Source organism: Chelonia mydas, chromosome 2 (assembly GCF_015237465.2).
Source record: "Chelonia mydas isolate rCheMyd1 chromosome 2, rCheMyd1.pri.v2, whole genome shotgun sequence".
NCBI classification, from domain to species: Eukaryota; Metazoa; Chordata; order Testudines; family Cheloniidae; genus Chelonia; species Chelonia mydas.
The window spans coordinates 14734235-14761571 of record NC_057850.1 but is presented as its reverse complement, the minus strand read 5'-3'; the positions used below and the strand labels follow the sequence as shown (position 1 = coordinate 14761571).

The window sequence follows — 27337 nt, the reverse complement described above, 5'->3', positions numbered from 1 at the left end:
CGGGACTACTTTTTATGCTTCCCCCTCCCCAGGATAGAATCCCTCCGCGCGCCTTCCCCTCCCCCCCGCTCACATTTAGACCCGGGCCGCCCCGCTCACCTGCAGCCGGAGCCTCCATAGTCGGTCGCGGGAGGGGGGTAGTAGTGAAATAAGGCCACGCTGGGGGGTTTTTAAAGCACTTCCGTCCCAGTGGACGAGGCCACCCGGGCGCCCCGCGGGCTCCCCCGCTCCTTGTGAAATTATTATTTTTAATGGGGGGTCAGAAAAGCGAGGTGGCGGATTATGGCGAATCTGCCGCGTCCGACACGGCGGCTTCTTGCTCCGCGACGTCGCATGGAGAACGCGAGGGCAGAGGGGAGGGGGAAGGTGGGGAGGGACTAGGAGGAGGCGCGCGCCGTCCAACCGCTGCCGCGCGAGCTGTCGTTGAGTGGCGCGTGCGCGTCTCTTTCCGGCCTTGGGCCTCGAGGGCTCGCTCCTCCTTTCCCGTGCAGCGCCGGGGCGCCGCGTGGCCGTCACAGCCGGGCGCCGCGGGGAGGCTGCAGCCCCCGTTAGGGTCAGTCAGGGTCCCAGCCGCCCTGACTGCGCAATAAACCGGCGGGCTCTCCGGCCCTTTCTCCCAGGCTCTGGGGCTGCGGGAGCGGAGAGAGCCCCGGGGAGGAGGGAGCCTCGCGTTCGCCGTGTACCTGTGGGGAGGCCGGGGAGGGGTGAAGCTGGCCCTGCCTCAGTTTCCCTCTCTGTCAGTAGGGACAGGAGAGAACTCGGGCAGCGGTGCCCTTCAGAGGATGCCCGCACTGCAGTGGGAGGTATGATGGCGGCTCCCCTGCGCCCGCCTGTGCTAGCTTTAATCTGGCTCGCTTGCTAAATATCCCAGTGAAGGGTTCCTGGGTGGGCGGGTACAGCCTGTACCGCCGCCGGTAGCTGGGCGGGCTAGGCTACAGCCCGCACAGGCATTCCCAGGCTGCAGTCGCACCTCCCGGTGCAGTGTAGACGCGCTCCGAGACGCTGCTTCCCTCTCCCTCATACTGAGGTAGGGGAGGCTGGGGAAGTGCTGGAGCCCCCCTTTATAACAGAAGGGAGCCGGGAGTAAGGCAAGGTTGCGGCTCTCTCTCCTGGGGCTGGAATCTGATCTTCAGGTCAGGCCACAAAGTTCGTCTCTGCTCATTTTCTGGGGGAGGTGGTGTTTGTAGTGGTAAGATGTTGCTTGAATTTGATTGTTGTTGTAGTTCGTGAGTTTTGAGGAAGCTGCTGGCTCTCAAATGTTGTACTTTTAAAATTATGTTAACAGCACCTTGGTGCTCAGGTAGGAACTTTTTTTTCTGTAGATTTAAATAGTTATATACCTAACTTTACCATTTCTCTGTGGATTCTTTTGCCTCAACTAAAATTCCTGAGTTTCAGAGGCACTGAGCATCCATAGCTAACATCTTCATGTTAATTTATTAGCTTGTGACTCAGGAGATAGAGGTTCAGTTCCCTGCTGTACCACATACTTCCTGTGTGACCTTGGGCAAATCACTTAGCCTCTCTTTTAGATAATGTTCAAAACAGTTGTAGGTACATGTAATAAAATGTTCTCTATAAGGACCAGATTAATAATACTTGGCATCTATAGTGCTTACCGTTTATTTTCAAAGTACTGTACATATATTAAGTATTTATTCCTAACTATATTAAATGCAATATTACTCTTTCTCGATTGGCTCCGTAATGCTGAGGAGGGAGGGAATGCCAGTGGGGCTTCCCACTCTCCATCCACTGTCTGTCTTTACCCTCTATGTCTTTGTGGATCCCAATCTTTTGTGGAGCCCTATATACAGTGCTACAAATGAGGACAGTGCTATGGAGGTAGTGAGACCCAATTTTGTGAGAGAGGATTGTGTGTAAAAGTTCCCCCCATTGCATGAATCTGGGGGATGGATCTTACATGGGCTTCAGTTATGGTGCTGCAGAATCTTTAATTGTTCTCCACATCCCTCTCTCCCCCAACCTCTTAATTTTTTGTAAGGGAATAACACAGAGTTAAAATAATACTGCATTTTAGAACAAATAAGTTGTCAATCAGGAGAAAGCATGTGCTTTCTAAAGGACAGGTAACACCTATGAACACAGACCCTGATTTCTGCAGTGGGTCGACAGTGGGACTTTCTGTGAGCTACAGGGATCTACCTGCACAGAGCTCATTGTAGGAGCTAGGCCTCAGGCTCCAACAAAATACATAAGCATGTGCTCAAATCCATTCTTTTTTAGCAAAGCACTTAAGGTTACTGTCATTTCAGTCTTTTATTATAAACTCATAGGAATCTATACCAATCCATATTACTTTACTAGAATTATCTTGTCAGGTTCTTTCATCATAAACAGAAGAAATCAAAAATAATTATTAGCATTGACATAATTACTTTTCATTGAATATCCTGAAATATATCTATGATTATTTTCCAGCAAAACTGTACTGTTTTGGTTTGATTTGAATCTGAAAGTCACTACTAGGCAATGGAGCTGAAAAAGCTTGCATCCTGCTGTTGGTTTTTTCTTACAAAAACAAAGAGAGCACTATTGATTAGTTGATGGAATGGTTGGTTCATAATATTTTTGTGAATACTATCAATAATACAGCAAGGACAGCTTTTTTTAAGGGAGCTATTTGAATTTGGTTTCAAATTTGACTATTGAAAGTTCAGGTTTCAGACTAGCAGCCGTGTTAGTCTGTATGCGCAAAAAGAAAAGCACCTTAGAGACAAACAAATGGCTCCCTTAACCCACCCAGCAATATTGTTAATCTATCCAACTATACTCTTAGCCCAGCAGAAGAATCTTTCTTATCTTGGGGTCTCTCCTTCTGCCCCTCCACCGCCACGAACATGATACAGTTCTGTGGTGACCTAGAATCCAATTTTCGATGTCTCTGACTCAAGGAATATTTCCAACACACCTCTGAACAACATACTAACCCACAGAGACCTTCCTACCAACACTACAAAAAGAAGGATTCTGGGTGGACTCCTCCTGAAGGTCGAAACAACAGACTGGACTTCTACATGGAGTGCTTCTGCCGACGTGCACGGGCTGAAATTGTGGAAAAGCAACATCACTTGCCCCATAACCTCAGCCGTGCAGAACACAATGCCATCCACAGCCTCAGAAACAACTCTGACATCATAATCAAAAAGGCTGATAAAAGGAGGTGCTGTCATCATCATGAACAGGTCGGAATATGAACAAGAGGCTGCTAGGCAGTTCTCCAACACCACTTTCTACAAGCCATTACCCTCTTATCCCACTGAGGGTTACCAAAAGAAACTACACCATCTGCTCAAGAAACTCCCTGGAAAAGCACAAGAACAAATCCGCACAGACACACCCCTAGAACCCTGACCAGGGGTATTCTATGTGCTACCCAAGATCCATAAACCTGGAAATCCTGGATGCCCCGTCATCTCAGGCATTGGCACCCTGACAGCAGGATTGTCTGGCTATGTAGACTCCCTCCTCAGGCCCTACGCTACCAGCACTCCGAGCTACCTTCAAGACACCACTGACTTCCTGAGGAAACTACAATCCATCGGTGATCTTCCTGAAAACACCATCCTGGCCACTATGGATGTAGAAGCCCTCTACACCAACATTCCACACAATGGTGGACTACAAGCCGTCAGGAACACTATCCCCGATTAATGTCACGGCAAACCTGGTGGCTGAACTTTTTGACTTTGTCCTCACCCATAACTATTTCACATTTGGGGACAATGTATACCTTCAAATCAACAGCTCTACTATGGGTACCCTCATGGCCTCACAGTATGCCAACATTTTTATGGCTGACTTAGAACAGCGCTTCCTCAGGTCTTGTCCCCTAATGCCCCTACTCCACTTGCGCTACATTGATGACATCATCATCATCTGGACCCATGGAAAAGAAGCCCTTGAGGAATTCCACCATGATTTCAACAATTTCCATCCCACCATCAACCTCAGCCTGGACCAGTCCACACAAGACATCCACTTCCTGGACACTACGGTGCTAATAAGCGATGGTCACAGAAACACCACCCTATCCCAGAAACCTACTGAGCGCTATACTTACCTACATGCCTCCAGCTTTCATCCAGACCACACTGCACGATCCATTGTCTACAGCCAAGCCCTAAGATACAACTGCATGTGCCCCAACCCCTCGGACAGAGACAAACACCTACAAGATCTCTATCAGGCGTTCTTACAACTACAGTACCCACCTACTGAAGTGAAGAAACAGATTGACAGAGCCAGAAGAGTACCCAGAAGTTACCTACTACAGGGCAGGCCCAACAAAGAAAATAACGCCACTAGCCATCACATTCAGCCCCCAACTAAAACCTCTCCAACACATCATCAGCGATCTACAACCTATCCTGAAGGACAACCCATCATTCTCACAAATCTTGGGAGACAGGCCAGTCCTTGCTTACAGACAGCCCCCGCAACCTGAAGCAAATACTCACCAGCAACCACACAACAGAACCCCTAACCCAGGAACCTATCCTTGCAACAAAGCCCATTGTCAGCTGTGCCCTCATATCTATTCAGGGGACGCCATCATAGGGCCTAATCACATCAGCCACACTATCAGAGGCTCGTTCACCTGCACATCTACCAATGTGATATATGCCATCGTGCTAGCAATGCCCCTTTGGCATGTACATTGGCCAAACTGTACAGTCTCTACGTAAAAGAATAAATGGACACAAATCAGACGTCATGAATTATAACACTCAAAAACCAGTTGGAGAACACTTCAATCTCTTTGGTCACTCAATTTCAGACCTAAAAGTGGCAATTCTTGAACAAAAAAACTTCAAAAACAGCAGTCTCTCATTGGAGTCTGAATTGGAATTAATTTGCAAACTGGATACAGTTACCTTAAGCTTGAATAAAGACTGGGAGTGGATGTGTCATTATACAAGGTAAAACTGTTTTCCCCCCCTACTGTTCTTGTCAACTGCTGGAAATGACCCACCTTGATTATCACTACAAAAGGTCCCCCCTCCTCCCCCCCCCCATGCTCTCCTGCTGGTAATAGCTCACTTTTCCTGATCAGTCTTGTTACAGTCTGTATGATAACACCCATTGTTTCATGTTCTCTGTGTATATAAAATCTCCCCACTATATTTTCCACTGTATGCATACGATGAAGTGAGCTGTAACTCATGAAAGCTTATGCTCTAATAAATTTGTTAGTCTCTAAGGTGGCTTTTCTTTTTATTGAAAGTTCATACAGTTAAAAAGAGACATTCAGTTCCTTGTCAATACTGTCAACCCCTTTGTGTTAGCCTTCAAGTGACCGCCATTTTTTTTCACTTGTCTTGACAACTGATTGCAATAAGACTATGTAAACAGGCGTCCACTTCAGCTGAAGGGTCCATACGGAGACTTAAACACGTGCTTAACTGTAACCACGCAGTTAATCCCTTTCAATCAAGTCTTTGTACGATCGGGGCCTTAGAGCGAAGATATACTCTGAAAAGTGGTTCTGCATTTGTGCCTTAATGACCTTCATGGACAGTTTTCACAGTATACAAGTAAAGGGATGTTTTCTCTGACTGCCAGCTCTGTAAACTTGACCTGTGAATAACAAACTGTGCTTCCCTACATGTTTCATAAACATCAGTAGTAAAGATTCTGCTCTTCATATTCTGCCCTGATTTACTCTTATACCGCTAAGTAGGATGGCACAGATGTAAATGATGGCAAAATTTGGTCCTACAGTTGAAACTTAGTTCACAACTCTGATACATGAAATGGAATTAAGTTGGGCAACTACTGCAAAAATCATTCAGTGAATATTCCAAATTGTAAAGTTACTTACATGTGCAGTATTGAGTTCTTCAAGATGTTTTGTCCCTATGGGCAGAACGTGTACATGCCCGTGCGCACTCTACCAGAGATTGTAAAGACGAGCTTCTGAGGTTCCGGGCTTGCACAGAGTAGCACCTTGTGCTCCCAAGTCAGGGCATATCAGGAGGCATGTATCTACTGCCTCTCCAGTTCTTTCTTGACTATGAAGCCTGGAAGACTGCAACAGAGGGGAATGGGAGGTGGCACACCCATATAAACAAAACAACTTAAAGAAATCCAGCCACTGTACAGCTGAGTAATCTCCTTTTTGAGTATATGTCCCTATGGGTACTTCAACATAAGAGACTCCAAAGCAGTATCTCAACATGGGGGCATGTGCTGTCTGTGTGACTGTCACCGAAGGTAATATCAGCTCTAGACGCGCATGTGAAAGATTTGGCAGTATCCTGCAATATCCTGGCTAAATCTTATGGAATTAAGTTAAATGTCTTTGGGGTCCATTTAATTGAAAATTCAAATATTTGTGTATTGTTGTGGGATTGTATGGAATTTCTCGAGGAGGGAGAAGGCTTAATGCAAATCTCTGGGAAATAAGACTCTGTTGAACCATATAGGAGACACATGATCGTTTGGGAAAACGTATGAAGTGGAATTCCTAGGAAGTATTGGGGAGGAGGTGATTTCAAACTCCCACCTACGGACTCAATCTTTGAAGCTTCACACGGAAGTGGGGGTGGGAGTGGGGAAGGCTTTTCACCTTACAGGACAGTTCAAAGACTCTATTCCCCAGACACCAACAGACAAAGAAAGGATTTTTGGATAAATACCTTTAAACAGCTTTAAGTTTCAGCTTTAAACAGGCTCAGGACTTTTTGTTCTGATCCAACAAATGGACAGGCTGTGTGTACATTGAGGGCCCCAATCCTTAGGGTAGAGTTGGAAGGAGTGACGCTGAGCAGAGCCCTCATGCGGATTTGGAGTTGGGGGTGATCTCTGGTCAGCTTATTAGCATGTGTTAAGAAAATAAAAATGGCCATAATGGGTCAGACCAATGGTCCAGCTAGTCCAGTATGCTATCTTCTGACGCTAGCCGGTACAAGATGCTTCGGGGGCAATGAACAGGGCAATTACAGGTGATCTATTCCCTGTCATCTAGTTAGCATCTGGCAGTCAGAAGCTTATGTTACTGGAGGATTTGAATTCAGTTATATTATACCAATGGTGCTGCCTGAAAACACTGCTTTTAATTTAAAACCTTAACTTTTCATTTCTCTAAACTGGTAACCAAGGTTGTGGCCCGTCCTAAAGGAATTGCCAGGGAAGTAAGCTACCCTTGCTGGCCCTTGAAAGGACACAAGATACAACCCTCCGATCAAGGATAGACAAGTAAGCAGCAAATGTTTGAAAACAAAAATGTTTATTTAGAAATGAGTGGTTACAGTAAAAGAATAGAAATAGAATAATGGTTACAGTTAAGGAGGAACTGAAGCAGTGCAACAAATAAAACATACACTAATATAATAACTTAGTTAACTCTAGTCTATAGCATATAACAATATCTCAAACATTTAATACTGAATACTTAAAACTAAACATTCAGTAAGTGCTGGCTGGACAGTTACTAGATGGGTAGGGGAAGATCTCATTCAGACCACAGACAGCCAGCTTTATTTGCAGACAAAACCCATATGCTCTTGGATAGTAAATAGAAGAAGGTTGAACTTACAAGAATTTTCTTAGAAAATCTCTCTGAACTGTCTCAACAAAAAGGCCCTTCTGCTCTGTCACACTTTGTGAGTGATGGCTGTTGCTGATGCAGTCTCCAGTAGCTGCTGTGCTGAACGGCTGCCTACTGAGGTAAAGCAGCTCCTCAGGTTGGAGAGATGGAGGCCCGCTTGGTAGCTGCTGCGGGGCCCCCCTGCTGGCTGAGTAGCAGAAACAGCCATTGCTTGACACAACCTTGGAGGAGCTGCTGCTGTAGTAACTGCTTTTCAGATAGCTCATGCTTTGCAGGGTTTCATCGTTGCTACTGTCGCTGCTTATTGTGTGTCTTCTCCTTCCTAAGTGTCCTGTACCATCTTCTCTCTTCAGGGTCCCCAATCCCGCTACAGGGTTTAGCTGCTGGCTCTTGCCCTTATATACGATTTGGTCTGCTTATCAACATAATTCACGCATTGATTCAGCCAATCAGCTTTCAGAAATTAGCATGTGTACTGCTGTATGATGCTCAGGCTCAACCAATCAGCTTCTAGTAATTAGCGTAATTTCATATTTGCATATGCTAATTGTCACATGCACCAAATGATGGCGGCTCCTCACCGGAAGTCCCATGTATTCTTATGGGCTATAATATATTCCTCTGGCGGGGGGGGGGGGTTTCAGCTGCTCTGTGGATGACCCCTAGCTACTTCCTGTTTGGAAGCCCCATGTATTCCTATGGGCTATAATGTATCACTATGGGATTTTGCTGAGTCATTCCCCACTGAAAGTGGAATTTTCCATTTTGTCACAGGAAGTGAAATTATTACATCATAGTAATGGACCTGTGTGTGTCTTAGAAATAGAATCTTCTAATACATCACGCTATAGCTACTATTACTGGATTTTCTAATTTAAACTGCTATTAATTTCTATCTAATTAAATATTTATTCTTAAAACTAATTACTAGTCTAAGCATCTCAAAGGGTCCTGACACGACCACCACTCTGTTTAATTAAGCAAGTTATAATTTTCCAATTTTAAACCCCCTTTCGACGTTTTTCTGCAAACCTCCAATTTAAGGTAATTTGAACAATTTAGGCAAAATCTTTTGTCACACTTAGACACACCTGGAGCATGGGGTTGCGTCCCTGCCCATCTTGGCTAATAGCCATTGATGGACCTATCCTCCATGAACTTATCTAATTCTTTTTTTAACCCAGTTATACTTTTGGCCTTCACAGCATCTCCTGGCAACAAATTACACAATGCACAGTCATCCTCTGGAAAGAAGTACTTCCATATGTTTATTTTAAACCTGGCACCTATTAATTTCATTGGGTTTTTGAGTTCCATTCCCCTAATTATTTTTGTTGCCCTTCTCTGTATTTTTTCCAGTTCTAAAACATCTTTTGGGATAAGGCGATCAGAACTATATGCTGTATTCAAGGTGTGGGCATACCAGGATTTATATAATGGGATTATGGTATTTTATGTCTTATTAACTATCCTTTTCCTAATGGTTTCTAACATTGTTAGCTTTTTTTTTGACTGCTGATGCATGTTAAGCAGATGTTTTTAGAGAACTTTCCACAACGACTTCAAGATCTTTCTTTAGTGATAACAAAAATTAATTTTGTATGTATAGTTGGGATTATTTTTTTCCCAACATGCATTACTTGCATTTATCAACATTGCGTTTCACCCACCATTTTTGTCTCCCAGTCCCCCATATCTTTTTAAGTCTTTCCAATCAGCTTTGGATTTAACTATTTTGAATAATTTTGTATCATCTGCAAATTTTGCAACGTAATTTTTCACTCCCTCTTGCAGATCATTTATGAATATGTTGAATAGCACAGGCCCCAGTATGTATTCCTGGGCGATTCTGCTTTTTGCCTCTCTTCATTGTGAAAACTGACCATTTATTCCTGACCTTTATTTCCTAGCTTTTAACCACTTACTGATCCATGAGAGGACCTTCCCTCTTATCTCATGACTGCTTACTTTGCTTAAGACCCTTTGGTGTAGGACCTTGTCAGATTTCTGTGATGGAAAATGCACCAGTGCCACAGCCTTAATGATTCTTCACATAAACCAGTAAGGGGGAGTAAGATCCCAACCCTTTATAGTCCATAGCTGCCTTGTTGTCTAACATTACCCTTACAGAATGGCCCTCTGTGTTGTAAAGGAAGTGCTGAAACACGTAGTTGACAGGCCTTAGTTCCAGAATATTGAACGCAGAGTCTCTTGTGAGGATTATTTACCCTGTGTTGTGGCACCTCATAGATGTGTCCCCTAACCCAGAGAGAAGCATGTGTCATGAGATGTTTTGAAGGTGGTGAACGTGAAAATGGGGTTCCCATACAGACCTGTAGTGGGTCTTAGCACCATCTGAGAGTTGTGTAGGCACAGTGATTTGTTTGGAAAAAACTGTTGAGTTGTACATAGTCATTAGCCATGCCCCAAGACACCTGAGGTGCAGTCTCACATGCGGCATAGTGAATATGGGGGCTGACTTGTGGTCCTGGAGTTGCAGGCAGATCCTTGCAGTTGTCTGGGGGCTGTGCTGGAGAATAGAGATGAGGCTGGACATATTGGGGAACCCTGTCCTTGGGCAAGTAAGCCCTGGTGGTTAGGGAGTATCGCATGGTCCTGATTAAGTTAACTGGCATGAAGACTTTTTTAGATTGATGCATTGGCCCAGAGACTGAAATAGGGTTAGGGCCCTGGTGGTTGCTAACTGCGTCTGTGGGGTAGAGTGACCTCAGAGGACCCAGTCATCCAAATATGGAAAGACTACAATGCCCCATTGACATAGATGAGGACAAACTTTGTAAAGACCCTTGGGACCGTGGAGAGCCCAAAGGAAAGGACACATTACTAGTAGTGTTCTAGCCTACCACTGGAAGTGCAGAGGGATGAATAGCAATATGAAACTAGGTTTCTTGGATGTTAAGGGAAATGAGTCAGTCCCCTGGATGTCCTCTGGATGTACGGATGGGACTATGGTAGCTAACATCACCATTCTGAAGTGCTGCAATAGGACATAGGTATAGAGTTCCTGAGATCTAATGTTGTCCTCCAGCCACCGCCTCTTTTGGGAACCAGGAAATATTTGGAGTAGAACTCTCTTCAGATGAATTCAGGGGGAACTGGCTCAATTGCCCCCAGATACAGAAGTGATTGGAGCAAGCCTGGGATCCTGCCCTGGAATGGGGAAACTGAGGCATGGGGAGATGAAGTGACTTGTCCCAAGATCGATCAGCAGACTGGTGGCCAACCCAGGAATAGAACTCAGATCACCTGAGTCCCAGTCCAGTGTTCTGCTGATTTAATAGGAGTGTTAATATTTTTCAGGCATTTCTGCAGGCAAATAGGTTTGGAGTAGTAATCCTTTTAAAAAATGTGGCTCTCAAGGATACTCGTATTAGAGCTATTGAAAAATCCTGTGTGTGTTTGTTATGTCAAAAGGGTGACCTGGAATGAGGAGAGAGCGGTTTCCAAACACAAGTATGTGAACATCTGAACAAAGACAGTGCTTCAGCAGCTGTGTGTGTGAAAATTTAAAAAGATTATATTCAGTAGTGGAAAGAGACTCGTTTTTTTTGTTTTGTTTTTTTCCCCCCCCTTGAACCTAAGCCAAATTAGTGTGAATACTTATCTTTAAAAGCAAGCATTTTCCACCCTATGAATGGAATCAGCTGTTCTTTGTACCACTAAACTAAGAAGAAGTCTTCATGAGAAGTCATGAGGAAGAACAAGACTTGGAGAGAAAGCTGTTCATTCAGAAGATACTGCAGCAGCAATGATCTAGTCTATTCTGGTCAAATTAGAGAAATATGCAGAGGGGAATTAAAATTAACAAGTGTAAATTATATGCAAATAAATATTAATACAATAAAGTAGTAATGCAGAAATAGATCTTAGGCACAAAAGAGGAGCAAAAAGTAAAGAATATTCAGTTTGATACTGCAGCTAAAAAAACACCAAAACAAATAAAATCCTGGGACGTATTAAAAGAAGTATCACAAGGGTATTTTCTTACTGTTTACACATTCTTGGCTAGACCACCACTAGAAAGTGTGTTCGGTGCAGACCACTCTTCTATAAAAAATAAAAATACTGTGTAGAGTTCCCAGGAAAACAGCTAAGATAGTGAGTTTGAAGAGAATGTTTTATGGGGAAAGACTGAGTTAATTAAATACATATAACCTGAAAACTGGAGACTGTTGAGGTAGGAAGGAAGGGTAATTCTGGCATATTACTACATATGTGGATACCACCAAGAAGGGGAGAAACTGGTCTTACTACTTAGCAAAGATAAGACTAGACATAAGACTTTAATTGAAGTAAGAGAAAATCAGTTTTAAATATCCAAATATAATATATTTTACTAGTAAACTAGAACATGGAAGGAGTTTCCAAAAGAATTGGTGGAATAAAAATCACCAGAAAATCTTCAAATCAGTTTGAGTTATGCCTACTGGACAGTTTAGGGACAAAAAGCATGTATGAATGATGACCTTCTACAGTTCCCAGACCAAGCAATTCTACTAAACATGTTCTGTACTCAGTTGTGAACACACAGTTCTTTGGGTGTAATTGCATAATTGTCTCATATGTCAGAATGAGGCCTTGTGATTCTTGGGGGAGGGTGCGGGGTGGAAGGTCAGATTACTGAGAACTGAGATGTGCCTTTTCTGAACAGAGATGGACGCTTTATTGCTTTGATTTTAGGACTTTTCCATCTGCTTTCTTGACAAAGGGCATTGAAGCGTGAAGCAGCTATGATCCAGATCAGATAAATGAAGAAGGAAAATCTTAATGAACGGGACTATTTTTATACAGAACTATTTTTTGCTTTGCTAGATAAGCACGTGAATTAGTCTAATTAATGGCTGGGGCATAATTTAGTCATGTTATTCTTTAATTAATATACTGTAAAATGTTGCTATTCAAAGTTTTTGACCTTTCATGTAGTTACAACATATCTTACTTAGGCATAAGCAGTACTTGATGGATTTCTTTTTACGATTGCTTCCAGGCTGTTGCATAAACACTCCGTCAGCATAACTGCTAGTTCTTCAGAGTGGTCTTTGCATATTCCCCTTTCTGGGATGCACACTTCACACACACCCCACAGCTGCTGAACTTTAGGAACCTTCTAGAAAACCGTTGCCTGTTGACCCAACATAAATGTCCTCTCACAGCACCTAATATTTGGAACCAAAGTTATAAGAGGTCATGCAATTTCTGGGCTTTCTTTGGCTCTGTTTCAGGGCATCCTGTCAACTACAGACCATTGCAACTCAGAAAATACTAGGTTGAAAGTGGTATATTTCATAATCCTCTGTTTTATTGGTGTTAGGTACGTATACTGCTGCCAAGAGTTCTACAGGAAAATTCATTTTGTCAGATCACTGTTCTACTCACCAGACCTTTATGGCAGGCACTCTTGGTTCTAGGCCTTCTTCGTGATGATGTACCTTTGACCTTGACAGTCATATCAGTTCTTGGTTCATCAGAACCCCATTCCCTTTCATACACGGAGGAGGGTTTTGTCTGATTTGACACCCTCTAAAGATGGGAATTGGAATTTTTATGTCTAAGACTGGAACTTTCCTCTGGCTCCAAGCTGGTGGAACTGCTGCTTCAGCAATGAGGCACTTGATCTATCTCAATCTTATGTTAGGACAATTTCTGTGGTGGGGACTTTGACTGTGCCTGCTTCAGTTACACTATTCACATTAATAAGGACCACGGAGGAAGTGAAGGATTGCAGGATTAGAATTATTTTCACTATTATTTGCTGAAGATCAATGCAGAACAAAAGTAAAGCTAGTTCCTATCTCAAAGATCTGACTGGGCTCTTCATTAGCCTTTGTTATAAAAGAAGATGGACTAGATTATCATAATGGATCCTTCTTACCAAAAAGATCTATGAAACTTTTCTGCTCATTCTCATTAGCTATAAAACTGGGATAATAATTACTTTGTCAGTTGAAGTAAGATCCTTGGAAGATAGATACTGTAAAAATGGAAGTATTAGTAATGATGCACTTACCTAATTGTATACTAAAGAGTAGTGCTGCTCTGGAAAGTGACTTTGTTTGGTGGGGGGAAGGTCCACATTTTATCTCAATGATTTCCCAGTCAACTTTTCTCCGTTTACAAGAACTTTTTTTTTTCTTCTTATTACTAGGCCAGCAACCTCTGTGTGGAATAGTAAAGTCTCAAGTTATGTTCATTTATTGTATTATCACAAGTAATAAAGATATCCTCAGTTACACCAACTCAACCCTATTGCCTTCAGAGGGTTGTGCAGCAGTAATTCAGAGCAAAACTTAGAAGACAATGAGGTGGCACAGATGGTTCTTCGTTTGGTAACTGGTTAACAATTGTGTTGATGAGACATGAGCCAGAGCTGAATCCAGTTCTCTCTTCCATAGCTATGCTGGTTCTGCAGGAATTAGTAGTGAAATCTTGTCACTCAGCAGATATGACTCCAAATACAGAAGGGGAGCAGATCTGCTGTGTAAGAAATTACCATTTTTACGCATTGACTTTTCAGAGTTGTCATAAATATAAAGGGAAGGGTAAACCCCTTTGAAATCCCTCCTGGCCAGGGGAAAGTTCCTCTCACCTGTAAAGGGTTAAGAAGCTAAAGGTAACCTTGCTGGCACCTGACCAAAATGACCAATGAGGAGACAAGATACTTTCAAAAGCTGGGAGGAGGGAGAGAAACAAAGGGTCTGTGTGTCTGTCTATATTCTGTCTTTGCCGGGGATAGACCAAGAATGGAGTCTTAGAACTTTTAGTAAGTAATCTAGCTAGGTACGTGTTAGATTGTGATTTCTTTAAATGGCTGAGAAAAGAACTGTGCTGAATAGAATAACTATTTCTGTTTGTGTATCTTTTTTTGTAGCTTAAGGTTTTGCCTAGAGGGGTTCTCTATGTTTTGAATCTAATTATCCTGTAAGGTATCTACCATCCTGATTTTACAGGGGGGATTTCTTTATTTCTATTTACTTCTATTTTTATTAAAAGTCTTCTTGTAAGAAAACTGAATGCTTTTTCATTGTTCTCAGATCCAAGGGTTTGGGTCTGTGGTCACCTGTGCAAATTGGTGAGGCTTTTTATCCAACATTTCCCAGGAAAGGGGAGGTGCAAGTGTTGGGAGGATTGTTCATTGTTCTTAAGATCCAAGGGTCTGGGTCTGTAGTCACCTAGGCAAATTGGTGAGGCTTTTTACCAAACCTTGTCCAGGAAGTGGGGTGCAAGGTTTTGGGAAGTATTTTGGGGGGAAAGACGTGTCCAAACAGCTCTTCCCCAGTAACCAGTATTAGTTTGGTGGTGGTAGCGGCCAATTCAAGGACAAAGGGTGGAATATTTTGTACCTTGGGGAAGTTTTGACCTAAGCTGGTAAAGATAAGCTTAGGAGGTTTTTCGTGCAGGTCCCCACATCTGTACCCTAGAGTTCAGACGGGGGGAGGAACCTTGACAAGAGTCATACTGCAATTTAAAGGGCTCATTGTAAATGGAACTTGTGTTGGCGTACAGAGAGGAGGGAACCTTTCCTCATTTGTGCATCCCATGCAAGACTAGGGACAAATGCAATCCCTGCATTTTGGGGAGAATGGATACTTCTGCCTCCATGAGCTCCTAGATGTGCATATTGCCCCTACCTTGTATCAGCCACTGTAGTGATCTGTTAGAATGGCACAACCCTGAGCTTCGGCCCCCTGAAGCACAATCCCTCCCCATCTTTGTCCTGGGGTTGTACACATCTACATGTGGCCCAATACAGACCTGGTATTTAATAGCACAATTTGGCCCTAGAGAAAGTGTAGTAAGGTTAATTTACGGTCTGATCCTCTAAGGTGCTGACAGGGCCTCTGTAAGGATATTTGGTGCCCTAGGCAAAACTTCCACCTTGCACACACCCCCCATCCTCCTCTCCCCCCGGAGCATCGCTTATTATAAACGTTCAAAAATGAATACTGCATAATGTGGCAGCAAATCTCCCATCAATAACAATACAAGCAGTCAGGAGAATGATGAGGGGCAATTGGCCCAATGCTGGGAGAGGGGAGAATATGGCCCTAATGTGGTCACTGAACTTCTACCTAGTAAAGTTACTGGTGCATCTGCTGTCATTCAGTGGGAGACCAAAAATCTCTTGGATGCTGCAGCCTGCCCAGGGGTCAGCTGCACTTAACCTGAGTTGCTCACACACTTGCAGTTGTTGTGCACCACACAACTGGTCGCCCATGTTACGTGAAAATCTGGCTCTGACAGTGTTGTAATTAGACTTAACAGTTTCTGCCACATTTCCTAGAGCTGTTGTCCCAGGCTGGCTGCAGACTCAAACAGGCAGAACTGTGTCGGCTAGACGCCCATCACCTTTGGAAGATTTTCCTTGTAGCCATATGGGCTCGAGACAGCCGTGTTTCTTCATTGAAAACTTGCAGTGTGCTGTCCCTGAATCCCAGATTAATACCTTGTGTGGACAGGTGCAGAGCTCAGGGCTTGAAGGCCTCTGGTCTAGTGGTCTGAGCCAGCACAGAACTAGGAGCCTTGATCTGCTGTGTTTAAAGCAGGACTCCGACAATGACTCCCTGGGTGACCTTGGGCAAGTCACGTCCCTGTTCTCTGCCTCAGTTTCCCCAAAATGGGGCTCTATTTACCTGCTCCACAAGGCTGTGGGGATGGATAGGGATGAAGCCTTGGAAGGTGGCACGTGCTGAGGACGGTTACACTTTTGCAACTCTTTAACCCTGTATCCTCTGGCAGGGCCATGATCCACCCCTGCAGGTGGACTGGTGACCACAGTCTCTTCCTTTCCCCAACCCTCCACCCCTCCTCCTGCTGCTGCATTGCTGTCAATAGGGCCAGCTGCAGGTGGGCTGATGTCACCTGCTCCGATCTGCAGCCGGCAGCCCTTAGGCAGCAGCCGCTACTGCAGCAGGGGGTCCAGGACTGCCAGAGCCAGAGGGATTGGGCTAGGGAGCGATGTGGCAGCCCGGGGTCTCGGGGAGGAGGCGGCTCCAAGCTGGCAGGGGGGTGTGGGCAGGCAGTGATGTGGGTCATGGCGGAGGGAGGCAGCGGGGCCCACGGTTGCAGAGGATGTCCACAGAGGTAGGTGCTAACGCGACTGTGAGCGGCCCATCCCCCTGCCGGGAGCAATAGTGTAAAAAAAAATTGGGGGGCACCGCTTTTTGGCACCCCCAAATCTTGGCACCCTAAGCGGCCGCCTAGTTCACCTAGTGGTTACACCGGCCCTGGGCACTGAGCAGCCTCAGCTCCCAATGATTCCAGGAGGTGTTCCCCTCCTCTGGTATCCTGTTTCTCTCCGTGTTGCAAGCTTTTCAAGAAGTAGTAAAACTCCCCCAATACTGAACAATGTGTAGGGAGTTTTCTCCCTTACCTTGCCTGGTAATTTGTTGCAGCACGAGATTTGACAGTCATTGGAATTTTAATATTATAAAAGGGGTAATTAAAATTCTTCTTAATCATAAATGAAACTTTTTTTCAAAATTTACTAAGCTATTTCTATCAATAATATCCCCTGGTTGTGCAGTCTATTGGTTAAGGGTATATTGCATAAAACAGTATTTCTTTTTATCACTGTTACATCTGTTGGCAGTGTTAATTTGTTTAAATTACCTGAACCATTTCATTATCTCAGGTATTCAGGTCTCTGCTCTGGTAAGGTAATACTTGGTCAATGCTTAAAGCTTCATGCTTTTTGATCTTGAGCTTGTACAGAAGCTTCGATGTTTGAAATGTGTACACTATATATCAGCGGTTTTCAAACTGCGGGTCGCGACCCAGTACTGGGTCGCGGAACGTAAGGCACTGGGTCGCGGCAGCTCTGGTCAGCATGGCCGACCAGGCCATTAAAAGTCCTATCGGCGGTGCTGCCCAGCTAAGGCAGGCTAGTCCCTACCTGTTCTGATGTTGCGCTGCACCCTGGAAGTGGCCAGCAGCTGGCCTGGTTCCTAGGCAGGGCGCCACAGGGCTTCGTGCGCTGCCCCCGCCTTGAGCACCGGTTCCGCTGAGGCAGGGCGGTGCCTGCGGACGAGAGCCGTGCGGAGCTGCTTGTGCACCTCTGCCTGGAAGCCGGACCTGCTGCTGTCTCCTTCCTCTGAAGCATCAGAGATGGCCATGGCTGGAGATGGGACACTGGATGGGGTTGGTCAGTGCTCTGAGGTGGCACCAAGCATTCTCTCTGTCTCACATGCTTAGTTGGCTGATTCTTGTTCAGGGTCTAATTGATCGCTGCATGTGGGGTCTGTAAGAAATTCCACCCCCACCCCAGTCAGATTGGCAGGGATCAGATTGGCAGGTTTCGGTCAGATTGGCAGGTTTTTTGCCTTCCTCTGCAGTATCGAGTGAGAGTCACTTGCCAGTTATATCTCACTTAATCATTTCCCTGCCATTGCAGGAGCCTTGGGCATTGGTGCACCTTGATCCTTCCTGTTCTCTGCCTGTGGACATAATAGTTTAGTCTCCTGTGGGCTATTAGACTTTGGTCTAATTTTGGTAGTTGGGTGTAGTGTATGGGACACATTAGTGGCTTGTGATATGTAGGAGGTCACACTAGATGAGTTTGTCATCTCTTCTGGCCTTAAACCCTATGACTCGTACTGTACTCACTGAAATGAGAGAAGGGTTTAATTTTAAATGCCTTATTTTTCATTATGTTCATTCTGAATCAGTGCATCTGCCATTTATCTCTGTTACATTTATAGCAGACTTTTGACCTCAGTACTTATATCCTATCTGCTATTTTCTTGTAACAGAACATTAACACTCTTCCTGCCAAAAACACCTTTATAATAGAAATGCTAGTACAACTATTCAGGTGCAAATAGTATATGTCCAAGTGTGTATGGAATTTAATATGAGGCCTGATATAATTCATGCCATCTCAGGATTGTATAGCCTGGTGATATTGATTATGTTTCCTTTCATTCAACAAACATCTGCTGCAGTCATGAGGCAATGGCAACAATAATTAACAGCACATTATACATAATTTCCAAAAATATGTATGTCAAGACATTATTGAAAATGTTTCGAACAGTTCTTGTTTGAGTTATTGCTCATGTCCATTCCATTGGACCACCCTGGATGCATCGAAGAGGGAATTCTTCCCCTCCCACAAGAATTGAGTCTGTGTGTAGAAAAGAAACTTTTAATAAAAAGGGGAAAGTAATCCAGCATTACTGGTCCAGCATTGATTTGGGAAAAGCTTAGAGTAGCTTATCTAAAGTGATCATCAAGTTGGGCCATCTTGATGATCACTTTAGATAAGCTATTACCAGCAGGAGAGTGAGGTGGGAGGAGGTATTGTTTCATGGTGTCTGTGTATATAATGTCTTCTGCAATTTCCACAGTATGCATCCGATGAAGTGAGCTGTAGCTCACAAAAGCTCATGCTCAAATAAATTGGTTAGTCTCTAAGGTGCCACAAGTCCTCCTTTTCTTTTTGCGATATATTTCATTACTATTTTAATGATTACATTGTTAAGATGCCAATGATAGACATACATTCAATAACAGAATATGGAAGAAGTGTATAAATATGCTGAAAATTGCCAGTTTTGGGGGGAGGCTGAGCCCCCCCAAACACACACACCTCACCTTCAAGGCAGGAGGGGGCAGAAAGGTGTGAGCAGTGGGCAGGAGATGCTCAGGGGAGAAGACCTAAGGGGAGGGGCCTTGGGGAAGGGGGCGGAGCCGGAATGGGGCACCCACCGGCGAAACCAAAAGTCAGCACCTATGGTCCCCAACATTCGCCAAAAACTTCCTGGATTGTCTGTGCATTGCTGTATTGCTCTCCCAGCAGATACCACCTTACAAGGCATATTTTGTACAATGATTATTACAATGGTGTGTACGATGTGAATAATGGGGTATATTTTATCACAACCAGAAATAGACATCATCTTTAGTACTTGCAACATGCGCCTCTGAAACAATCCGTGCCTTCTGTACTGACCCCATCTTCAAGATAGACACCAATGAAGCAATCAAACAGTACTGATACTGACCCCAATTGTTATGGGGCTTCACTTGACCTCAGTTCAGATACATCTGGTACTTAAAGAATTCAGATGCTACAGGCATCTTTTTATTTCTGAAGAACTGGAGTCCTTATTGCTAATCAGTTCCAAACTCTTGCCGATACCAAGATCTACTGGGTCACTGAGACTTGGCTTTTCCTGGTGCCTCCCACCTCTCCAATATCTGCTGCACAAGGTAGACAACTACATTCATATTATCTGTCTCTAACCCACCATTGGACTATGCTGAGGATGAATCCTCTGATTCCCAGTTCTGTTTTCAGGGATCTCCCATCTATCATGGAGAAGACATCTCCCCAGTCACCTACCCTGAGAGGAAAGTGCCTATGGACAAACAACCTCATGGTCCTCCTCATTGCTATGCCCAACACTGAATGCCTCTTCCAGTACCTTAGGTTCCCCTGCAATGGCAACATTGGGACCCCTGGGTTCTCTATCGCCAGCAGTTTTTGAGAGCACTAGCTACTCCTGTGTGGAGCATAAAGAAAGTCTCTTGTTCCAGCTCTTCCTCCTCAGCCTCAGGAGTAATTGTTCAAGGAGCAGGAGACTAGAACTGGCAAAGTATTGTCTCACAAACTCTTCCACAAATATCTCTTAGTTAGCATCAGGTGTGGCTGTCATGCCTCAGCCACCATCCCATTGTTCTAAGATGCACCCATTTGAATGTTAATGGTTCTCCATCATCCATAGTCAGGGAGAGACATAATATCAGCTGTGATAGCATATGGCAGATTTCATATCCACTGAGACATTCGATACAGCAATTTCATAAAATCAACCAGAATTCATAAACTGTACATAGACATTCTCCAAATCATCACACCATATATAGGAAGGATCCTGGAAGACAACATGGAGACAGGTGTGGCAGAAGGAAACAGATCACATTGATGGCAGCCTCCTCAATGGCATTCTGTTACTAAACAATGAGCTTATTCATAGGTTAATGGGGCAGGGGGTAGGATGGGGCGGGGAGACAGCAGCATCAGTCATACCATTTTTGGATTGCCTACAAGCTCGTACAATAGGCATTTTAACAACCATAATATAAAATATACACAAAATGCAAAGCTATGTACATTTGACAGTTTATAAAAGATTTACCGGAAAGATTTTGATTGAGGGAAGAGCATAATATAATGATTACAGCAGGAGACTGGCATTCAGGAGATGGGTTCTACTTCTGACTTTCCTTGGCTTTGGTAAGTCACAACCGCTCTGTACATCAGCTTCCCCATCTTCAAAATGGGAACAAGAACTACCCATTTTGTAAAGAACTTTAGTTCTTCAGATGAAATTGGCTATATATATATGCGCAAGTTATTATACATGCTCAATTTTCCACATAAATGTATTTGCATTTATAAAATGCACATATCCTAGGCTTTATGTACCTGTTCAAACAACTGCATAGAAAAATGCATATCAAAATTGAAAACAATAGCTATAGCAAAACTTTTCCCTCAGCCCACCCGTACAATAATTGCTTCTACTTTATATAAAAGTAAAGTTATAAGATGAAAATGGGCAATAAACACATTTCTCAGGTTTTATGTATATACAAAAACTCTGCTTATAGTGGATGCCTTCTGACCTTTTTTTGAACAATATTGTTTAAATGACAGAGACAGGAGTAAGACAGGTGTAGAAATAAGACGGAACTTACTTAAAAGAGATTTGATTTCTTATACAACAATTATTTACAAGCTGCACACACTTTCTTTAGATAAATACACTTTGCACTTGAAACATTCACAATAACAGTTTAAACAGCTTTTAGAGTAATCTCTAATTTTCAAAACAGATTTTCCTTCTCTCTGATCTTTTTGTTTATACACACATATTACTTAAAACATGTGCCCAGCCCTAAGTAGCTATAGCAGATATTTAACAGAATGGACTAAAGTTAGATATACAGTTTTCAAGCACTGTAATTCAGCCACATTGTCCAAGTGACATCATGGGTGAAAATAAGCCTCAAAACATGAAGATTTTAGATGCAGATCATATCAGCCTGAGAGTTTACTGTTAGTTGATGACAATTGCTTATATTGGATTAATAGCACAAGACATTTTGTCTGTCCAATATAGAAATTATGACTATAAAATACATAACAAAGGGTAAGTGTGACTTTCCAGTTGCATGAGGACTCCCTAGATATAGCAACACCCAAAGTAGTAGTGAGCACGGTGTGCTAAAGATCCATACACTTAGAACTCTCACATTTTCAACTTGAACATTGAAAAAATATAATTCTATTGGCTGACTATTTGGTTAAATGAGCAGAACTGAAGAACAAAGTGGGATGCCATGGAAATAAGTGACATTAATAGCGAATGTAAGGATTGTTACCTGTTCTACTACAAACAAAGTAAAGAGAGATTATATAATGATATAAAAGAAATTGGTAGGAAATAACACTGAATTCTAAATGATAGGCTTGCTCAATTAAACGTAAAATAAAAATTATTTAAGTGCACACCCCAGCCATTCTTCACCCAGGTGATTGTGAACAAACTCTCTGGGCTCAGTTCTCCAATGCTTTGCTTGTACAGTCATTTGAATCAGTGCAAAGTGGGTATATAAATACCATTCTGATCTGGTAGTGTTTTATATGTACTTTGCATTCATTTTACAATGGTGTACATAATCACACAATGCAAAAGGCAGTGAAGAATCAGTGCCTCCGTGGAAAAAGTAAGTTAGCAAAACAGTCTGATGTTATCTGTGCTGAACACAGGAAAGTGAGTATAAGCAAATAGCTAGTCACAAGGCTGAACTCCAAGTAAGAAACTCTCAAAGAAGAAAATGATCCAAGGATTTGGAAGTCTTGCAAAAGGAGACCCATGAAGAACAGGTAGAAATTCCAAACCAATTCCAACCTCCAATAAAAGCTGAAAATGATGAACCCAACATCTGAGAAAGCTCTGTCTCCTGCACAGATGACCTTTTACCCTTGTGGAAAAAAGTTTCATTGTTCCAGAGAGTCAATCACAGTCCTCCTCCTAGAGCTTTAGGCAATCTTTTAGATACTTTGGGTCCAGGCCATTTAGCACCTTGAAGATAAGGACCAAGAACTTGAAACTGGCCTGGTAGTCTATGGGAAGCTAGTAGAGAGTGGGGGACTTTGTGGTATCTGATGTCCCACCTCTTATAATCTTTACATAAAGTCAGTTTTGAGTGACTCACTCCTTTCCAGAACTGGCACAACCAGTTTGAGCCATCTCTCTAGCTCTTTCAGTGCAGCTTGCACACTGAGGTTTCAGTGAAAGATTCCGAAATACCCAGGTGTTGAGAGTCCCATCTGGACTTGTTCCTTTGGCCAGGCTGGAACTGTTTCCCCAAGAATATAATTATAATTTATTCATACACAAATATGTTGATTTCCCCTGAGATACCATGAGGTCATTATTCCAAGACCATGATACAAAGCTGAAATTCCATACCTCACCTACCTGCACTCTGGTTTTGAAGTGTACTTCATAATGTTCTGTTCTGTTTTATTTTGATGATTAGTGGAGATGAATCAAAGCTTCAGATGATTTTTTTCACCTCACTTCTCTTTCACTGAAAGAACTGTACCTTACCAGATACCAAGCAAACGGTTACACAATTTGCAAAACAGTCCTTTAAAACCATCTGCTCACCAATCTAGTTTCATTAGCCCATTTTTAAAAAACAAACAGACACAGACACCATTGCTTAAAGACTTTGTAAAAAATAAATGAGTTCAACTTTCAAATTTGTACTTTGAAGCTGGAAATGCTAATAAATTAATCATTACTGTCAAGATATCTTAGTGTTTAATTTCACAAAATGTGCTTATAATGAAATCTATTTGTGTACTGTGGATATTCCCTCTGCATATTTTGTAAGACTGATGTGTGCATCTGTACATCAGACTAGATGATCCCATCCGCTTTAACATCAATGAATAATGTTTATGTATATAATTTTTTAGAACTGAAATGGAATCAAATCTTTTTTTAAAGTGTGTTTAAATGTTTGAATAAAGCTGCTTGTTTCTGATTTCCAGCTGGAACAGACATGAAAGTACAAAACTCCTACAAGAAAGACTGTTCTTATAGTATTTCCATCTAGGGTTGAATGGGGAAATGCCAAAAGAAAGTGTCTTCTTGTGAGATATCCAGTCCAATTTTGTACACCTAAGACACTCAACTAATTTAGATAGCACCCAGTGCAAAATCACACACTTAACCTTTGAGGTTCATTCACTATTATGTTTTAAAGGACATTATTATGTTTTGTTAGGCACTGCTATTCACTCTGTCTCTTAACACAAGAACAAAAGGGACATTCAATGAAATGGAAAGGGAATGAATTTAACAGTTGATAAAAGGAAATACATTTTCACACAATGCACAATTAACCTTTAGAACCCACAGCCACATGCTATCACTGAGAACAAGAGTTTAGCAGGAAACAAAAAGGTATTAGACATTTGCATGGATAATCAGGATATCCAGACATATGGTAATACATGATTTTAGAAACAACAAAGAGTTTTGGAAGAGATATAAACCTAATACTTCAGGGCATATACTAACCTCAAGCTATTGAAAATTAGGAGAAAATTTCCTTGGGGGGTAGAGTATATCTAAATTGCTTATTGTAAGGTTTTTATTGCACTTTCCTCTGATGCATCTGGTCAGAGGCGGATTAAGATTTATTGGGGCCCTAGGCCCAGAGAACATTTGGGCCCCCCTCCACTCATCCCCTTCTCCCCCGCAAGGCCCTGCCCCTGGGCCTGGTGCCAGACCATGGAAAGAGCTACCCAGGGAGCCTGGACCACTGTGGGGAGCTCTGGATCCTCCATCTGCCCTGGGTGGCAGGGATACAGGCAGGGGGCTGCTCTTGGGCACCCTGGCCCCCTACCCAAGGCAGGTGGAGGGTCCAGGGCTCTCCACAGCTGCCCAGGCTCCCTGGGCAGCTCTTATCACAGCCTAGGGCAGTGGTCCCCAAACTGTGGGGCATGGCTCTCTAGGGGGGAATGGAGGAACATTCAGGGGGGTGGCGGAGCCCAGCCCTGCCATGCCTCCAGCTCTGCTCCAGCCTCATACGCCAGCACCAGCTGTAGCTCTGCCCCTGGTCACAGCTCCATTCCCAGCCCTGGATCCCAGGGCGGGCACGGACTGGTTTGGAGGGGGGGTGCAACCAAAAAAGTTTGGGGACCCCTGGTCTAAGGACCATACATCCCATTTTGTCCTCAGATGTTCTGAGTTTTTTGGAAAAACTGGATTAATTAATAAGCAAAAGTAATTTTATTAAATATAAAAAGTAGGATTTAAGTGTTTCCAAGTAATAGACAGAACAAAGTAAATTACCAAGCAAAATAAAACAAAACAGGTAAGTCTAAGCCTAATACAATAAGAAACTGATTACAGATGAAATCTCACCCCCAGAGATGTTCCAATAAGCTTCTTTCACAGACTGGACTCCTTCCTAGTCTGGGTCCAGCAATCACTCACACCCCTGTAGTTACTGTCCTTTGTTCCAGTTTCTTTCAGGTATCTCTTGGGGTTGGAGAGGCCATTTATTGAGCCAGCTGAAGACAAAATGGAGAGGCTTCCAGTGCCTTTTATATTCTCTTTCTTGTGGATGGAAACCCCTTTGTTCTTTTGTGCAAAGTCACAGCAACAAGATGGAGTTTGTAGCCACCTGGGCAAGTCACATGTCCATGAAAAATTCAGGTTTTTGCAGGCCGACACCATTGTTTACATGTTAGTTTGAACATTCCCAGGAAAGCTCAGATGTGGATTGGCATCTCCCAAGTCCATTATCAGTTGAGTGTTTCTTGACTGGGCACTTACTGAGAATAGTCCTTTCTCAAGAAGCTGACCAAATGCTAAAGGCTACTTAGTATCAAACACATTGAGATACAAGTATGTAGCTAATATTCGTAACTTCAAATACAAAAATGATACACACATAAAGACAGCATAATCATAACCAGCAAACTACAACCTTTCCATAGACACCCCACTTGACCTCCTCTGTAGAAGACCTGGTGCAACCATAGGACCCTGGTTGCAACAATGATCTATACGGTCACAATTCATGTCAATAACGTCACATCACCTTTGAAGGAAACAGCATGATGGAAGATGTGTAGAAGATACAAATGACCATGTGCATCAACTTGTTACATAAAAATTATGAAAACCACTTCATTTTCTTATCTGATTCAACTGAAAACATTCACTTTAAGTTTAAGACTGACTTTTCACCCCATGCCCCCTCAAATTCCTTTTGCATTGCTTTGTCCAATTTTTAAAACTTGATTTTTTAAAAAAAGTTCCTGTTTATATAGCATAAATTACCTCTTGCGATTGATGTTAGTTCTTGTTAAGCAATCCTCCCCCATTTCCCACTAGAGTCGAGTCTATACACCCTGTTCTGCTATCCAAACACTGTCTGATAATTTTTTGCAGATATAGTCACTTCTTAGGAGGAAAGTTGGCCTTGTGATTAAGGCCCTAAATTTGGACTTAGAAGATGTTATAATTCTCAGCTGTGCCACACAATTGCCAGCTTTGAAGACTAATTCTCTTTGTAACCATATTCCACAGCTGCAGATTTGCCCTGTGTCCTCTTCCCAATTGTATTCCAAAAGTGCTGATACAGTTCCTCTAATATCTAATCATTAATCTCCTGGTATCATTTCCCAAAAGCTCATTCCCCCCACAAACTAGTCTGCATACCCTAGATATAAAGAGGGCTTTGAGATTTTATTTGGATAGGACTAAGGCATGGGGGGTGGGGGGGCAGGATCATAGCCTTTGGGAATTGATGTAAAGGGAATGAGATTTACACTCAAGAGAGGTGCCCACATTAGTTACTCTCTGCATATAGTGCTTTGGAATATTAGCTAGAATGTCAGTACCGCCCAATGATCTTAAAGCTCTCACTTCCAGGGCTAAGGCAGCACCAGTAGCAAACCTCCACGTTTCCATCACAGAAGTCTGCAACGCTGCCACCTAAAGTTGTGTACACACGTTTTTCATCCTACTTGGCATCTAGATATGATACTTGCTTTGGGAGGCCAGTTCTGCAGGCCTTGTTTAAACTATTATTCCTCAGCCCACTTTCCGTGTTCTGCTAGCTAGAGTCCTAACAAATGGAATTAGGCAGAAGCTACCTTGAAAAACTACAAGTAGTTACTTCAAATGAAATGTGGCTCTTCAACCATCTTGCCTCTGCATATTCACACTACTCACTCACCTTCCCTGTAGCTCACGAGAGCTTATGCTCAAATAAATTGGTTAGTCTCTAAGGTGCCACAAGTACTCCTTTTCTTTTCACCTTCCCTTCTTACTCAAAGTTCTTTGATATGATGCCTGGGTTCAGCAGAAGGCTCTGAGGCTGAGGGTATGTGGCTGCTTACAATCTTAGCTCTCCAAATACACCTACACAGCAGCTGGAGGTGTAATTTCCATCTTGGGTAGACATACAAGTTAATGCACTAAAAATAGCCGGTAGCCACTATGGTTTGGGCTACTGCACAGCCTAGCTGCCAGAGTACGTGCCTAGGGTCTGGGATTAGATTGTACCAAGTTGGCTACCCTGTGGCGCTGCCCTTGCCCTTGCTACGCTATATTTAGGACAATAGCCTTCTCAACGCTAGTATGTATACGTCTACCCGAGCTGAAAATGACATGTGCCTCTGCAGAGCAGACATACCCTAAA

The 27337-nt window shown here is 43.1% G+C and overlaps 1 protein-coding gene and 1 long non-coding RNA gene across 3 annotated transcripts in view; one reads left to right on the top strand and one right to left on the bottom strand.

Annotated features, from left to right (window-relative positions):
* Positions 1-840, bottom strand: part of ZFAT (zinc finger and AT-hook domain containing) — a 135073-nt gene extending 134233 nt beyond the window's left edge. The window contains exon 1 of one of the 2 annotated variants that reach the window (XM_043539057.1): positions 684-840. Coding sequence is in view for 1 of the 2 variants with exons in the window: in XM_007067180.4 (XP_007067242.1) it covers positions 100-118 (19 nt within the window). In the remaining variant the exon portion in view is untranslated. Of the gene's footprint in view, positions 1-99; positions 450-683 lie in introns of those variants that run through there. The other variant, XM_007067180.4, reaches the window with a different exon arrangement.
* LOC122464387 lies at positions 442-23301 on the top strand. Its single transcript, XR_006288346.1, has 3 exons — positions 442-803; positions 7125-7221; positions 19893-23301. It is a non-coding gene; the product is annotated as an uncharacterized LOC122464387 (long non-coding RNA).
* Positions 23302-27337: the final 4036 nt, after the last annotated feature.